The 15,488-nt window shown below is 45.4% G+C and overlaps 1 protein-coding gene, 1 long non-coding RNA gene and 1 pseudogene across 9 annotated transcripts; 2 read left to right on the plus strand and 1 right to left on the minus strand.

The window, feature by feature from the left end:
* The first annotated feature begins 843 nt into the window (after positions 1–843).
* LOC120704769 lies at positions 844–1,249 on the plus strand. The gene is made up of 2 exons (XR_005687668.1): positions 844–876; positions 953–1,249. It is a non-coding gene; the product is annotated as an uncharacterized LOC120704769 (long non-coding RNA).
* Positions 1,250–4,729: 3,480 nt separating this feature from the next.
* Positions 4,730–14,086, plus strand: LOC120704758. Of its 8 annotated transcripts, none has more exons than XR_005687661.1 (5): positions 4,730–6,122; positions 6,234–6,483; positions 11,732–11,881; positions 12,544–12,785; positions 13,628–14,086. XR_005687661.1 is itself a non-coding variant. In XM_039989293.1 (4 exons), the coding sequence occupies exons 1-3, from the start codon at positions 5,813–5,815 to the stop codon at positions 11,832–11,834; spliced, it is 663 nt and encodes a 220-aa protein (XP_039845227.1). In that variant the 5' UTR covers positions 4,730–5,812; the 3' UTR covers positions 11,835–11,881; positions 13,628–14,086. The 8 variants fall into 8 exon arrangements, 4 of the variants coding, with proteins under 4 accessions (XP_039845227.1, XP_039845231.1, XP_039845229.1 ...); XR_005687660.1 differs by lacking the exon at positions 11,732–11,881 and adding an exon at positions 13,429–13,543 and having other exon boundaries at positions 4,734–6,122; positions 13,628–13,980; XM_039989293.1 differs by lacking the exon at positions 12,544–12,785.
* LOC120704733 lies at positions 8,840–11,800 on the minus strand (annotated as a pseudogene).
* Positions 14,087–15,488: the final 1,402 nt, after the last annotated feature.

The following is a 15,488-nucleotide window of genomic DNA, read 5'->3' on the forward strand; positions in this document are numbered from 1 at the left end:
CTTGATATATGCTGACATGCATCCAGAGCCTCATGTTGCGACCCCACAGGATGGCTATGCACTACATAGGGATGAGGCATTAGCTGGGGTGGTGAGTCAAAGTTATCATCGCTTTTCAAATACTTTGGATTAGAGTGTTAATGTCTTTCTTTTTCTTGCATGCAGTTTGAAATGTGCAGGTTGATGGACGTAGATGCCAGAGCGGATTTGATGAGGATTCGAGCGGGATCTATGATGGATAGGAATGAGCAAGAGTCGGCCTGGGCCCGAGTTTCACAAAGAGCCCATTCCATGCTTGAAGGCTTTGGTAGCCGGACATCGTACGAGGACTCCTACGGTTCGTCTCAAGCCTCGACCTCGTTTTCTTGTGATCCCACACAACATCAGCCTTCCCCAGCACCTTATTGGTCTTAGCATTATTATCCAGGTACGTGAGGCTACTTACTGACTTCCTACTTTGATAACAACAATTAATTCTCAGTCCATACAGGTGATGGACACCCACCTTATCAACCTCACGGAGGGACCCAGTTTAGTACCATGGCACTAGCTGTAGGGATGTCATTTCAACCAACACAGGGACCACCACGACCTTTCGGTAAACATATAGTCCATATTTTAATTTCAATTAATTTTGGTATGAAGTCTAATTCCTTTTGCATTTACATATAGGATCACAACACTTATATGATGCGGGACCTTCTTCGTATTACCCTATGGTGACAGCAGAAGGAACGCAAGGTAAATACCTAATCTGTAGCCCAAATTTATCATGTTTTTCTTATTTCTATGAATATTTTAAATAATTTGAACGGTTTATAGGATCGCACCACCAGCTTCCTGATATGGGTACTTCTTCGTATCCACCACCAACAGGTACGTATGATGAATATGTACCCAAATAGATGACTTATAAGACGATGATTAAGATATCTTAATTGCTACTGTATAGGGGCCACACAAGATACCTTGGAGGCGAACTTCGAAGACTGGAGTCGGTTATTTTCTACACCTAACCAGCAGGCCGATCCTACCTTCCAGACACATGTGGCCACCAGACGTCCAGTTAGAGACGTAGGGCCTCCAGACCGACACACCTACCCTACAGACCATGTCCACGCACATCGTAAAAGTGGTCGACATGGCCGGGGTGGTTAGGAGGTGCTTCTAGTTATTTCTGTATTTTTGTTATGGACATGTCGTCATGTTATACTTATTTCGTTCTTATGCATCACCTATTTTGTTCTCAGTTGCGAATGTGTATGAATTGCTAAGTTATACTTTTCATATTCATCTACTTTACTAACGGTTTTTATTTGTATCCAAAAAATCTAAAACCACATCTAATGTCACACTGCACGTTTATTTGCGGGAGGGGGCCTGCCGCCCCCTGCCGGGCGGCAGGCTCCCCCTAGGGGCCAAAATGCGAATAAATATAAATTTTTGTTACATTGAGGTCCCTACCGCCCGGCAGGAGGGCGGCAGGGGGCCGGCCGCCCCGCAGCTGGGCGGTAGGGGTACACAACTGTAAATTATAAAATCGAAAATATATTTCTGTAAAAAATAATATTGAAAAATGTAAAAATAAAAAAATGCCCCCTGCACTACCCGATCCTCCATTCCCCGGCCCACATCACTCGGCACTTGCCTGCCCTACCCCGAGCCTCGAGCTCCCGATTTCCACGATCACCATCTCGGTCGGCACCCCTAGGCGGCAGCGGCGGCCGACGGCCGGTGGCAGGTGGCCGGTGGAGCTCGCCGGTAACTGGGCGAGGATGGCGTGCAGAGTGCTAGCTTGCGCCAGGCGCTCCGCGCTGCGGAGGCAAGAAGCGCCGCGCGGTCGGGCACGGATGGCATGGGCTCAGTGATGGGCAGTGCCGCGGCGGCATCGGCTCTAACTGCGCTTTCTTGGATTCTCTTGGTCACTCATTCTCCTTTCTCTAGCACACTGGCACCGCACGGCGACATTCTGATCTTTGAACCACAGGCCTATAGTAACTAAGGTGAGAAGTTCTTTCAGTGTTCTTGAATTTGTAATTTATTTTTGCTTATTGGCTTCCTATCTAAATATATTATTTTTTGCAATTTGTAAATAATACTGTGGAACTTGAGTGATTTTATTGTTCTATATGTTCAATAATTTCAAGCTAGGATTTTAAGGTTATGAATCTATAATTCGAAGCCCAATTGTGTGTTACATTTCGTGTATATTCTATAATTGGTATGGTGTGGTGATACAATCAATTACACTTGCTAAAAACTACAATTTATTTTTATCTTCCAAATGTACTTGTAATATAAGTTACGTACAAACAAGTTACAAAATTTGTTAAAATCCTACAAGAACACAAGTTTCAGCAATTTTGCTACCAATCTGTGACTACCAATTTGCAATCTGAATGGCTGAATATACCTTGCTAGCTTGCTGCATGGTGTTTGCATATAAGCAAATTGCAGTGAAGGACTGCAGCCTGCTGGTGTTCTGCGCTCGTATGCTTGCTGCATGCCTCGCGCCTGTGCTAGTGCACCTCTTGCTGGCTTTTTTTCATTTTTATATTAAAAAAACAAAATTTCAAAAATATATGCCGAATAGAAAAATTTTTAAAAATGGGTGCCTGTCGCCCTAGTCGACAGGGTGCCTGTCGCCCATCCAGTTGGCGACAGGACCTAAATGTAAAAAAAAATACATTTAGCTCCTGGCGCGTAGGGCGTCTTAAACAGTGAAGTTGTAAAATCGATATAATATCGTAGAAAAATTAGAAAAATACAAAATCAACTATTATGGATTCTATGAAACAAGATCTACAAGTTTTGTTACATAAAGTTTTTCATTTAATCAATGTGTCTTGCTCTATTTTCAATACCAATTTAATGCACTTTTTTTTAAATCTCAAGATCCATCCTTTGGATGCACGTCATCTTTGGCCAGAGTGTTGCATATGGTGAGCATAAGCTTGTAAAAAATTGGTAGGCCCAGAAAATATTTCTAGAATAAGTGTTTAAATTAGATCTTGCAATATATCTAGTTTAAATGAGTTATTTATCCATGCTGCTATCCTAAGTTTTAGATGCCATAATTTTTACAGTATCATTATTTTATTTCCTAAAAGCTATAAAAAAATTTGATAAATTTTAGATAAGCACAACTAGACCAAATGAATTATTTCAGATTTTTCTAGGTACAAGAACTATTTTTCTTGATTTAGTGCATTTACCTTAGTCATAATTCATTTGGTCCGGTTGTTCTTATCTAAAATTTACCAAACTTTTTATATAGCTCTTAGGAAATAAAATAAGGCTATTGTAAAAGTTATGGCTCCTAAAACTCTGTATAGCAGCATGGATAAATAACTCATTTAAACTAGATATATTGCAAGATCTAATTTAAAAATTTATGCTAGATGTGTTTTTTGGGCCTACCAATTTTACACAAGCCTATACTCACCACATGCAACACTCTGGCCAAAGATGACATACATCCAAAGGATGGATCTTGATATTTAAATAAAAGTGCATTAAACTGATATTTAAAATAGAGCAAGATACATTGATCAAATGAAAAATTTTATGTAACAAAAGTTGTAGATCTTATTTCATAGAATCTAGAAAAGTTGAGTTTGTATTTTTTTGATTTTTTTATAATTTTATATCAATTTTACAAGTTCACTGTTTAATGCGCCATGGGCGCCAGAACCTAAATGTAATTTTTTTTACATTTAGGTCCTGTCACCAACTGGATGGGCGACAGCCCCCTGTCACCCATTAGGGGGGCGACAGGCACCCATTTTTGAAAATTTTCCTTTTCGATATATATTTTTGAATTTTTTTTAAATATAAAAATGAAAAAAAGGCTTGCTCACACGCAACTCGCCCTGCTAGTGCCTAGTGGGCTGGGTTGTTTTGGTTTTTTTCAGATCGGATATTGAGGTGGGCCTTTTTTTTTTGAAGAACTATTGTGGTGGGCCTTGGAAATGGGTTCTAAAAGTTATTGGGTTGAGTTGGGTTAGGTTGGGTTTTTACTAAATTCGGATTGGGTGCGGGTTCTAGGTCTCTCCAGTCGCAGCTTCAGGGAGCCGCTGCCAGGGCGCCCTCCTCACCGTCCGCGCCGGCCGCCCTCCTCGCCGGCAGGCCGCGCCGGCCGCCCTCCGCGCCAGCCGCCCTACCCACCGGCCGCTACGACCGCCCTCCACGCCGGCCGCCCTCCTCACCGGCCGCCCTACCCGCCGGCCGTGACGACCACCCTTCGGGCCGGCAGCACCGAGCGCCCTCCAGGAGACATATCTGGTGCAATCATGGAACTGGTGAAATCACCGTGCAATCAAACTAAAAGGTCTTCGAAAAATTCTAAAAAAAAATCATGAATGTACATCTCGGTCTACCACATCTACATATAAATTTCCACGATCAAATTCATCTTACACTTGCAGTTACAAAAAAGACAAATTTGGGCTGCATTTGAACGTTAATGATTGTCAGAAAATTTGTCTTTTTTGTAACTGCAAGTGTAAGATGAATTTGATCGTGTAAATTTATATGTAGATGGGATAGACCGAGATGTACATTCATGATTTTTTTTCAGAATTTTTTGAAGACCTTTTTAATTTGATTGCACGGTGATTTCACCAGTTCCGTGATTGCACCAGATATGTCTCCCGCCCTCCACGCCGTCCGCGCCGGCCCTTCCAATCCCTCCACGCTAGGTGATTGATCTACATTTTGCCCCGTCGGCGCTCCTTCGACCCTTCCCCATCTCTTCCTGTGCATCTCAAAATATAATCCTGCATCTTGCTCTAGAAATTCTCTACATCGGGCAATTTAATTTAGTTTATGGAGTTTGATTTCGCCGGGAAAAAAACAGAGAGAGAATTATCTCTATCTCTATGGCGTAAAAGATGGCAAATCGCAGACTTTGATGGAAGGAAAACGCTCGGAGATTCTCAACTGCTGTATGAATAACTTGGGGAAACAGAGAGATTTTCCCTGAGTAACCGTGCAAGAAAAGAAGAAGAAACCCGCAGCCGCAGAAGCGACTTGCAAGACGCAGCAATGAATGGATTACATTACATTACACGATGGGAGGAGTATCTAGCAGAGTGGGTGAGTTGAGAGCTGGTACCTGTAGGACTGGTGATGCATTGAGCATCGGCGACGCCATTGCTGTTGCACACAGCTCGGCGCTGGTAACCGCACGCAGTGGCCTCTAGTGACCCGTGAGGTCACGGGAGAGGAGAGGGAGTGGATTGGATGGTAGCGGCAGGAGCGGCGCCCAATTTATAGGACTCCTCTCTGCACTGTTGGGCACTACTATACTAGCTCCTTCATTCATTATTACAAAATGAAAACATTCCATGATAGGGTCTATGCCACAATACTTGTCGTTGCTGTTAGTGTTAGGTTCTGAATAATGGTAGATTCATTTTGTATCGGTAATTCAGATTGCTGATGGTGCATTCCATGGCTTTCTAATGCTTGTAGCCGTGCTACTTTCTTGCTGAATTTTGACTGGCAGTAGCTACCACACGGTTAGAATCTTTATCTAGCATAGAGATGGCGACATCCAGAAATCTTGAATCCTTGCTTCCATTTTCGTGCTGCTTTGCTTTAATAAATGCTAGTTAGATTTGTAGCTGATGCTATGTCAATAATTTTGTGAAGGTCATCTTCTTGAAGCCGAGGTCTTCTAAAACAATTGTCACTCTGCTACTGCAGACACACCAACCATATCTGCACGGCGGTCCGCAACAACAACCACCGTGCCTTAAACCCAAACCCTCACACGCCGCTCGAAACTTCCAGAACTTTCCGCCTCGCCATGGCGGCCACTGCCACTGCCGCTGCCGCAGCCCTCGATGGATCCGCTCGCAGGAGGACGGCGTACGCAAGGACGGAGCTCGAGGCGCTCAGGGGCGCCCCGTCGGAGGAGGCGCAGGCGCGGCTGTGGACCGAGGTCCGCGCCGCCCTCGTCGCCGCCGGCTGCTCCAGCGAGTACGATGGGCTCCTTGTGGCTGAAGACGAGGAGCCTAGGAGCGGGAGGGGGAGCAAGGGGAGGAAGGCAGCGGGCGGGGGAGGCGCTGGGGCCGGGAGGAAGTGGGGCAAAGAGACGGCGGCGCCCCCATTTTCTGGTACGGTTGTTCTAATTATCCCCGCAAAATTAAATCATTCTATGGCGTAAAGGGGTCCAATTTTTGTTTGATCTTGCGAGTTGTTGATTGCTTGTGTGATCCTTCGTGTAGGTGTGCCCGAGATTAGTGCATGGAGAAATGGGGATTTGGGGGTTTCTCACAAACACTGCTTGGAGGCTGGTGCTCGTGGCCCTGGTGTGGCGTATGGAGTGGTTGAAGAGCAGGGGGAAGATATGGAGTATGAAGATGACAACGATGATGACTATGAGGGCATTTTGAAGCCTGCATTTGTGGTGGACGGGGACCCCGATTTCGAGTCTGGAGAGCCTCTTGACGGTTTTGAGTATCTTCGGCATGTCAGGTATCCCTTACATGTGGTAGTGTCACGAACACGGATATCTGGAGAAGAGAAATGAGGGGAATCGGCTAGAATTTCAGGGTAGTTGGGGAAGAATCACGGAAGAACACGAGAAGAACTCGAGCAGGATTGGGGAATTTCTAACTGTCTGTTATTCCATAGCGTTCACGGTTACGACTCAGGTGGCTTAATAGTCCCAGCCACCGACTCGGGCTCAACCCACAGTGGGCCGGCCAAATACATTCGTGGGCGTCCGGCCCATTAACTCGAACCGCTTGACGCGCCAAGCAGATCAGCCACGATTCGTGACAGTCTTCCCCCCTTGAGAAGCAGCTGGTCCCCAAGCTGCTGCGGAAGGGTACCGACGGTGCATGTCAGATTCATCTTCCCAGGTTGCCAGGGAGGTCGGGAGATCATTCCACTGTATCTTGACACGAGCTGCCGTACCTGTGCCTTTAGCCACCAGTGTTCTCTCCAGGATACGTTGTGGAGCAAGTGGTTGCATGGGATCAGTACATATGCTGGATATGTTGACGCTCACCTCTTCAGCAGCAGGAACAGATTTCTTCAATTGTGACACATGGACTACAGGATGGATTTGTGCGTGATGTGGAAGATCCAGTTTGTATGCCACGGTTCCCACTTTCTGCAGCACCTTGAATGGCCCATAAAACTTGAAGGATAACTTGTGGTTGCTGCGGGACGCCACTGAGTTCTGAACATGTGGATGAAGCTTCAGATACACCATGTCACCTGGCTGAAAGACCCGTTCTGACCGATGAGTATCCGCTTGCTGCTTCATCTGCTGCTGCGCTCGGAGGAGTTGTTGCTGGAGGAGGCGGTTCAGCAGGTTGCGCTCCTGTAACCAGGCTTCGAGATCGGGAATAGCACATTGACTGGTGTTTGAGATACCGAAGTGCCTGGGTGGATGTCTATACAGAGCCTCAAACGGTGTACGGCCAATCGCAGACTGAAAGGCGGTGTTGTACCAGAATTCGGCTAACGATATCCACTTGTGCCATTGCCTTGGACATGAATGGACTGAGCACCGAAGAAAAGCCTCCAAACATTGGTTGAGTCTTTCGGTTTGGCCATCGGTCTGAGGGTGGTATGAAGAACTCATTAGCAGCTTTGTATCTGACAACTTGAACAGCTCCTGCCACACATGACTAGTGAATACTCGATCACGGTCAGATATGATAGCCTCAGGTAAGCCATGCAGCTTATAGATATTGTGGAAATAGAGTTGTGCAACTTGCAAAGCTGTGTAGGGGTGTGCGAGTGGCACAAAATGACCATACTTTGTGAACTTGTCCACAATCACCAAGATGACATCATATCCACCAGATTTGGGCAAACCTTCAATGAAGTCCATGCTGACCGTGGTCCAAGGTAGAGATGGTACCTCTAGTGGTTGAAGCAGGCCAGGTGTCTTAACATGTTCAGACTTAGCTTGCTGACACACAGAGCATGCTTGAACATAGGCAGTTACTGAAGCTTTAAGATGGGGCCAAGCAAACAAGGCTTTCACTCTGTGGTAGGTGGCATGAATGCCTGAGTGACCACCTACACCACTGCTGTGTAGTGCTTGCAAGATGTGGTTCTGAGCAAGTGTGTTATGACCTATCCAAACGCGTCCCTTGTATCGGATAATGCCATTCTGGAGTGAATAGCCCTTGGAGTTTTCAGATGATATAGCTAATTCAGTGAGCAGCTGCATTGTTTCAGGATCAGAGTGATATCCCTCTTGCAAGTTCTCCAACCATGACGGTATCACCTGAGAGATAGCCATAAGTTCAGTGGTACTCTGGCAGCGGGACAAGGCGTCAGCAGTCTGATTAGTTGTTCCTTTCTTGTACTGAATTTTAAAGTTGAGGTCCATGAGCTTGATTAATGCCTTCTGTTGCAATCTAGTTGTTGCTCTTTGCTCAGTGAGAAATAGCAGACTTCTGTGGTCTGTCCGAATGATGAATTCTTGGGCCTGAAGATAAGATCTCCATTTATCCACTGCTAACAAGATTGCCATACATTCTTTCTCGTATGTGGATAGCGCTTGATTCTGGATACTTAGTGACTTGCTCAGGTATGAAATAGGGTGCCCCTCTTGCATGAAAACAGCTCCAATGCCCAGGTCACTTGCATCTGTTTCTAGGACAAAAGGTTTGGAGAAGTCTGGGATGGCCAAGACAGGTGCCTGAATGAGTGCTTGTTGTAACAGCTGAAAGGACTCCTGAGTGAGTGGTGTCCACTGGAACTGAGATCCTTTCTTTAGCAGCATTGTGAGAGGCTTGCTTAACATGCCATAATTCTTGATGAATCTCCTGTAGTATCCAGTGAGGCCAAGAAAACCCCTTAATGCTTTAACTGAAGTAGGTGTGGGCCAATTTGCTATTGCCTATATCTTTGTTGGTTCAGTTGAAACACCCTGTGCAGATATTGTGTGTCCCAGATATTCTAGCTCTTGCTTGGCAAATTCACACTTAGACAGCTTGACAAAGAACTGGTGTTGTTCCAGAATTTTGAAAACCTGTTCCAGGTGCTGAACATGGTCTGACAAGGTTTTGCTATAAATCAATGTCATCCATGAACACTAACACATGTTTCCTTAGGAGAGGAGCAAATATCTGATTCATTATGCTCTGAAACGTAGCAGGGGCATTAGTTAGGCTGAAGGACATCACCTTAAATTCATAGAGGCCATGATGTGTTCTAAATGCAGTCTTGAACTCATCACCACTGCAAACCCGAATTTGATGATAACCAGATCTAAAGTCAAGCTTTGTGAACCAACAAGCTCCTGCTAGCTCATCCAACAACTCATCAACAATTGGAAGGGGGTGTTTATTCTTCACTGTGATAGCATTGAGATGGCGAAAATCAATACAGAATCTCCATGTGCCATCTTTTTTCTTGACTAGCAGCACTGGTGAAGCAAATGGGCTAGTACTGTGGGCTATGACCCCATTCTTCAGCATTGTAGCCACTTGATTCTCAATTTCAGTCTTCTGCTGAGGTGAATACCGGTATGGCCTGATATTCACAGGTTGAGCACCAGGAATAATTGGAATATGATGATCACAATCTCTTGCTGGTGGTAGGGTTGTTGGTTCCTGGAACAAGTGGTGGAACTTCTGAACCACATCATGTACTGGGGAAGGCATTTCAGGCCATGTGCACTCATCAGTAGTGACTGAGCACAGGGAGCTGTCTGCAGGTGATTGTAACTCAGCATGTACTTCCAGGCAATGAACTATAGCATTCCTTTTGATAAGGCTTTTCAGCTTGTGAGGAGCAATCTGTGTACATGGTTTGTTATCTTCCTTTAAACCCAATAACTGAATTCTTCTGCCCATGTGTGGAAACCTCATAATCTTCTTTTTCCAATGTATCCAAGTGGGACTATGCTCTTCAAGCCAATCAGCTCCCATGATTATATCATAATGCTTGAGAGGAAGAATCCTGGCATCAAATGTAAATGAATGCCCCTGAATGAACCATGACAGGTTATCAGTCATCTTGTCAGAAACCATAGGTGTGCCATCAGCAGTATAGAACTGAATGCTTTCACAAGGTGTCTGGTGCTGATCAATACTGCCAGCCAAGGTTTGACTGATAAAAGTTCCCACACTTCCTGAATCCAACAAGATCAGGACATCCTGCTGACCCACAGATCCTTTGAACCTCAGTGTCCTGCGCTTTTTGGGATTGGAGGACTCCAAGGTGGTGTTCTGTACTGACAATATCACCTCGTCTTCCTCATCTTGCTCTATTCTGGGTGTGTCAGGGTCAGCCTCATCATCCAGCAGAAAGAGCTCCATGATCTCCTGGACAACATGAATCGGTACAGTCTGCGGGCATTTGTGGCCATGTCCCCATTTTTCACCACAAACGTAGTAGAGTCCATTAGCTTTGCGATAAGCTTTGATTGCTGCCCATTTATCATCAACAACTTGTTTATCAGCTTTGTGAAACCCGGGCTTGCTCTTGTCAGTAGCAGTGAAAACCCGACTACCTGCCCTGGATGTGTCAGTTTTGGGACTGAGCTTCTCTGCATTCTCCAGCTCTTGTTCCTGCAACAATGCCAACGCACTAGCAGTATCCGCATTTTTAGGGCGACGCAAAGTAATTGGAGCACGAATATCATCTTTCAGCCCATACAGAAAGCGATTGACAAAGAAAACATCATCGTAAGAGTTGTTATAGAGCAAGATCTGATGGGATAACTGCTCAAAGGCTGCATAGTACTCGGAGACAGAACCCGTTTGCCGAAGCAAATCTAACTGGCGCATGTAGGTGGAATACTGGTTCTTATCAAACCTCTCACAAACAGCAGAGCAGATAGTTTCCCAACTAGTGACCCGCCCTCTGAGCTCTAGCGTCTGTAACCAAGCGGCAGCAGGGCCTGAGAAATTCAGAGCGGCAAAGCGAGTTTTCAGGGATTTGCTCACATGATAAACCTCAAAATACATCTCACAACAGTCTTTCCACAGCCGTGGGTTCTCGCCATCGAACTTAGGGAACTCAAGTTTTGGTACCGGACCCAACCGAGAGCCATTCAGACGCAAATCAGCATCACAATCATGGGTTTGGGGAGGGGAATTGTGAGGCATACCCGTGACCAGGTGTGGCGGATGGGAGCCGAGGATCCCACCGCCAGCATCCCGGTGGTTGGTGGCGACGCGGTGCCTGCTGGGCCGCTCCCAGGCAGATGCAGGTGGGCGCATCTCCTGCTGTGGAGCCGTGTTCAAGTCGAACAGGTCGGTCCGCCGAGAAGGCGGCTGCGGCGGAGCCGTCGTCGGTCGCGGTGGTGGGTGGGGCGCCATCGACAAGGTCGGTGCTGACTCGAGGTTGTCAATGCGCGATGCCGTGCGCTCGGACTGGGAGAGCAGCGTCTCCATCGAAGTGCTTGCCGAGGACTTCCACGCCTCCAGGGCGGTGAGCTTGTCAAGCACCTTCGTCAGGGCGGCGTCGAACCCGTCAAACTTCTTCGCCAGGTCGTTAATGGCGGTCATCATCTGGGCTTGGAATTGGGTCTGCATGCGCTTCGGCGCCAGATCGATTCGGCGATAACAATTTGGGGAAAAATTTGGGGTGGAGGCTCTGGATACCAATTGTCATGAACACGGATATCTGGAGAAGAGAAATGAGGGGAATCGGCTAGAATTTCAGGGTAGTTGGGGAAGAATCACGGAAGAACACGAGAAGAACTCGAGCGGGATTGGGGAATTTCTAACTGTCTGTTATTCCATAGCGTTCACAGTTACAACTCAGGCGGCTTTATAGTCCCAGCCACCGACTCGGGCTCAACCCACAGTGGGCCGGCCAAATACATTTGTGGGCGTCCGGCCCATTAACTCGAACCGCTTGACGCGCCAAGCAGACCAGCCACGATTCGTGACAGGTAGTCGCAGTATTTACTCAGTATTATGAACTATGAAGCCGTAAAAGTTCCGTAATACTGTTTACCCATCTGTACATCTTTTGCATTCTGTGGGCAACCTCACTAATGATTATTGGTAGAATTCTACAAGCCTCTCATTGCCTGATCCTAGCACCCTACCCTGGTTACTTGATGAGGCTATATATTTTCGTGGCTACTGAAGGAACATTTTTTTTGGTTGAGCGTCAAATAAGGGAATGTTCAGTATCTTAGTACTTGTCAACCTCTCCTTAATTGATTTATCCACCTTGGCTTCAACATTTTTAACATATGAGAATTGCAGCATAGTTATATTTTGTTATTAGCAAATCTCCATACTTTTTGACCAGGAAACAGTTCATTTCATATAAATAGGATCTCCCCAATCTACCAATTAGTACTGGCAGTTCATTTGTGTGAAGCTAGACTGGAAGCCAACAGTGTGTAGCCAAATAGAAAGAAGTACAACATATTTCTTCCGTGTTTATGTTTTTAGCCAGATAGCCAAACAAATTTTGTGCAAATGTTCCAGTTACCTAATTAAACAGTTAGCTTTCATAATACACACATTAAAAACATTTGGAATTTGCAAGTTCAAAATGAAATTATTTTGGACATCATATTTACATATTTTGTTTTTTCAGTTACTGGCTTGTCCCTTCTCTTTTCTGCTCTACTGGTGAATGCTATATTTGGCTATCAATCTGTCATCCCTACAGCAGTTGTCTGAGCTACAAAATGTGGGGATTTAGTGTATGGTATTCTATCAAAGTCATGAAACCATGATGTCTCCACTGTAATCTGCTAATTGGAATTGGAACACTCGTCTGAGGATCTAGCCCATCGAAACAAGAGGGTGAAAATATTTCAACATTTTCATTAGATGGTACAGATCAAAACCCTGGGTCAAATACTGATGTTATGTCTACAAGTTAGTGATAGTTTATGTTATTTATTAAGTTACAACTAGAACTGGAGATACTGACATATAAAATGATTCGTTTTTAGTGATGCCGTTATTGATGGGATGTGGATTATCCTGATCTTTTTTCTGGCATTATTTTCCTTGCTTCTTTTGCTTGCATTTTGGTTCTTGTGGTCTCAACATTTGTAAATTGCAGTATGGTAAGACTTTGTGAGTAGCTAGGTGATTGAGAACATTAAGTAGCCTGTTTACACAGCTCCCAAGAAATTGGAGTCTTCTTTCATGCTGTCATGGATTCCATCAAAACCAAATGAAAATATATGTACTGCAGTACTTGTTTCTTTCATATTGCTCTGGAACGCAGTACTAGGGCATGCACAGGATTTGCTTTATTTGTCAATTTAGCTCATATATCACATGTTCTGAAGCTGAAAAACACATTTTAGTATATATATATATATATATATATATATATATATCCATGTTAATTAAGTAGCATTCATCCAAATTCTATTGTTTTTGTTTGATCATGTATGTGCATGATTCGGAGCAAAATTAGAGTAAAACCCTCCACTCTGACCTGCTGATTCTGTCCAATGTACAGGCTTATCTACGCATATCAAAATAGAAAAAAAAAACTGAAAGCTCCATGTCAGCTGTCACTCAATTGATATTTGAAAGTTATGTGGATCACTAGCAGAAATGCAATGTGTTATAACGTTATGTTACTGCTTGTCGAACAGTTTGGCATTGGTCTGAAAAATGAAAACTTCAATCATGACCAAGAAATCATCATTTTACAGGTGGGAGGCTAGGCAAATCCCTAGAGTGAAGGTAGCCAAGGTGGATTTGAGTGCAGCTAGAAAGGAGTAAACCCCTTATATGCCAGAAATTCCTGACATACCCAAGTACTCACCTGATTTGCGCACATCAAAGCAATGGGAGGATGCATTTCTTACCCATTTTTCTGAGACCAGGCTGGTAATCTATCTTATTTTTTTTGTTCAAACATTTAACTTTCCATGTGAAAAGTGCAAGCATCCCAAAACACGTTAACCCTATGTTTGTGAAATGGTGTTTACTGAGTCATTGATGTTTTTTGCTATTTTCTGACCCTTTAAATATATGAGTTACAAGATTAGTGCAATTACAAACATATCTGTGTTTCCCTTGTGTTTTTTCAGATTGCAAGAGCAAACGTTTGCATATATGTAACTTGGCATGATTTGTCTATTTTGTCACATGCATTCCCTTTATTTTTTTCATGCTAGAATGAATGGGGATCCTTCATTCTTTGAGTGGAAAGTGTTGGAACAAGATTTACCTGAAAATCTGAATGCATTGTTATGCTAGCAGCAGGCATTACTCTGTTTTGATGTTTTCCTTTCAGGCATTTTGTAACTAAGCAGTGTGCATTTGAATAAGTTATGACTTTTATCTGCAGAATGTAGTATAAATCTCATCAACCCAACAACTTTAGCACCACTTGTATGTTGGAATGCATGGAACTATCTACTCAACCGCCACCGGAAATTAGATGCATGCAAAAGAGATTAACAACCACATTGGCACGTCGCACCGTTGCGTGAAATCATTGTTGCCCTTTATAACATTTTATTTCTAGCATAGTTCCGCTAGGCGGTGCCTAGGCAGCGATTAGGCGCGCTTAATCGCTAGGCGAAGCCCGTCGCCTGGCCTAGGGGGTAGGCGGCTGCCCAGTTGTTGCTGGCGAAAGGCCACCAGATCCGCCATGGCGGGGACGCGTGGGGGCGGCGCGGAGGTCGGGCGATGACGGGACATGAGGCAGCAGCGTTCGGTGGGGGAAGAGGCGGTGGCAGCGGGCAGATCCGCCAAGGCGCTCTCTAGGCGGCGGAGGATGCAGGGGCAGCCGCGGGTGTGTGGCGGAGGAGGAGGAGGCAGGGGACGGAGACCCACGGCGGTGGCGGAGGCTGGGATGGCGGGGGCGATGCAGGGGCGAGATGCGGGGGTGAACGAGGGGAGGGGAGGCGTCGGGGAGAGGATAAGGTGCGAGGTGGACTGTTGAATAGTTGGGCTGCTTTGATGGACTTCCTTTTCGACTAAAGGCTCACTGGTCCCCTGTTTTTCTTTTCTTTTAGAGGTACATATGATGTATATGGTAAGGTATATGTATGTATATGGCACCACCTAGGAAAATGCCTAGGCATGATTAATCCCGCCTAGGCGCTAGGTGTTGGCGATTGGACCTTCGGGTCAAGCCCTCACCCTCGGAAATGCTCCTTAACTCGTTTACAGGGCCCCAACGAGAGGAAGCCAAGCATACCGAAGGTATCGGATGAACACTTAGAAGCGCAAGCTCAAAGACCATGACTTTCGGGGACGAAGGATATCACCTTCTGTAGGCCGAAGGTGACGGATGGCTGCCCAGAAGCGCAAGCGTAAAGACCAATACCTTCGGTGATGAAGGATATCGCCTTCGTCCGGCTGAAGGTGACGAACGGTTGCTCAGAAGCACAAGTTCTAAGACTAGGACCTTCGGGTAAATTGATCAACTTCGGGAACGAAGGTGACGGCTGATTGCTCATTGATGGAACCTTCATGGATGTGACTCCCGGAGGTCCCCGAAGGAAGTGAAAACCTTCGGCGGTTGTAGATATGTGTGTGAAACGTGAATATGTGAGAAGG

This window comes from Panicum virgatum, chromosome 4K (assembly GCF_016808335.1).
Source record: "Panicum virgatum strain AP13 chromosome 4K, P.virgatum_v5, whole genome shotgun sequence".
NCBI classification, from domain to species: domain Eukaryota; kingdom Viridiplantae; phylum Streptophyta; class Magnoliopsida; order Poales; family Poaceae; genus Panicum; species Panicum virgatum.

Bases quoted from the DNA above. Each gene is read 5' to 3' on its own strand.
- LOC120704758 (XM_039989293.1), top strand. From the start codon at position 5,813: ATGGCGGCCACTGCCACTGCCGCTGCCGCAGCCCTCGATGGATCCGCT. The intron at 6,123-6,233 runs GTACGGTTGTTC...TCCTTCGTGTAG, and splicing joins GGCGGCGCCCCCATTTTCTG to GTGTGCCCGAGATTAGTGCA. The intron at 6,484-11,731 runs GTATCCCTTACA...GTTATTCCATAG, and splicing joins GAGTATCTTCGGCATGTCAG to CGTTCACAGTTACAACTCAG.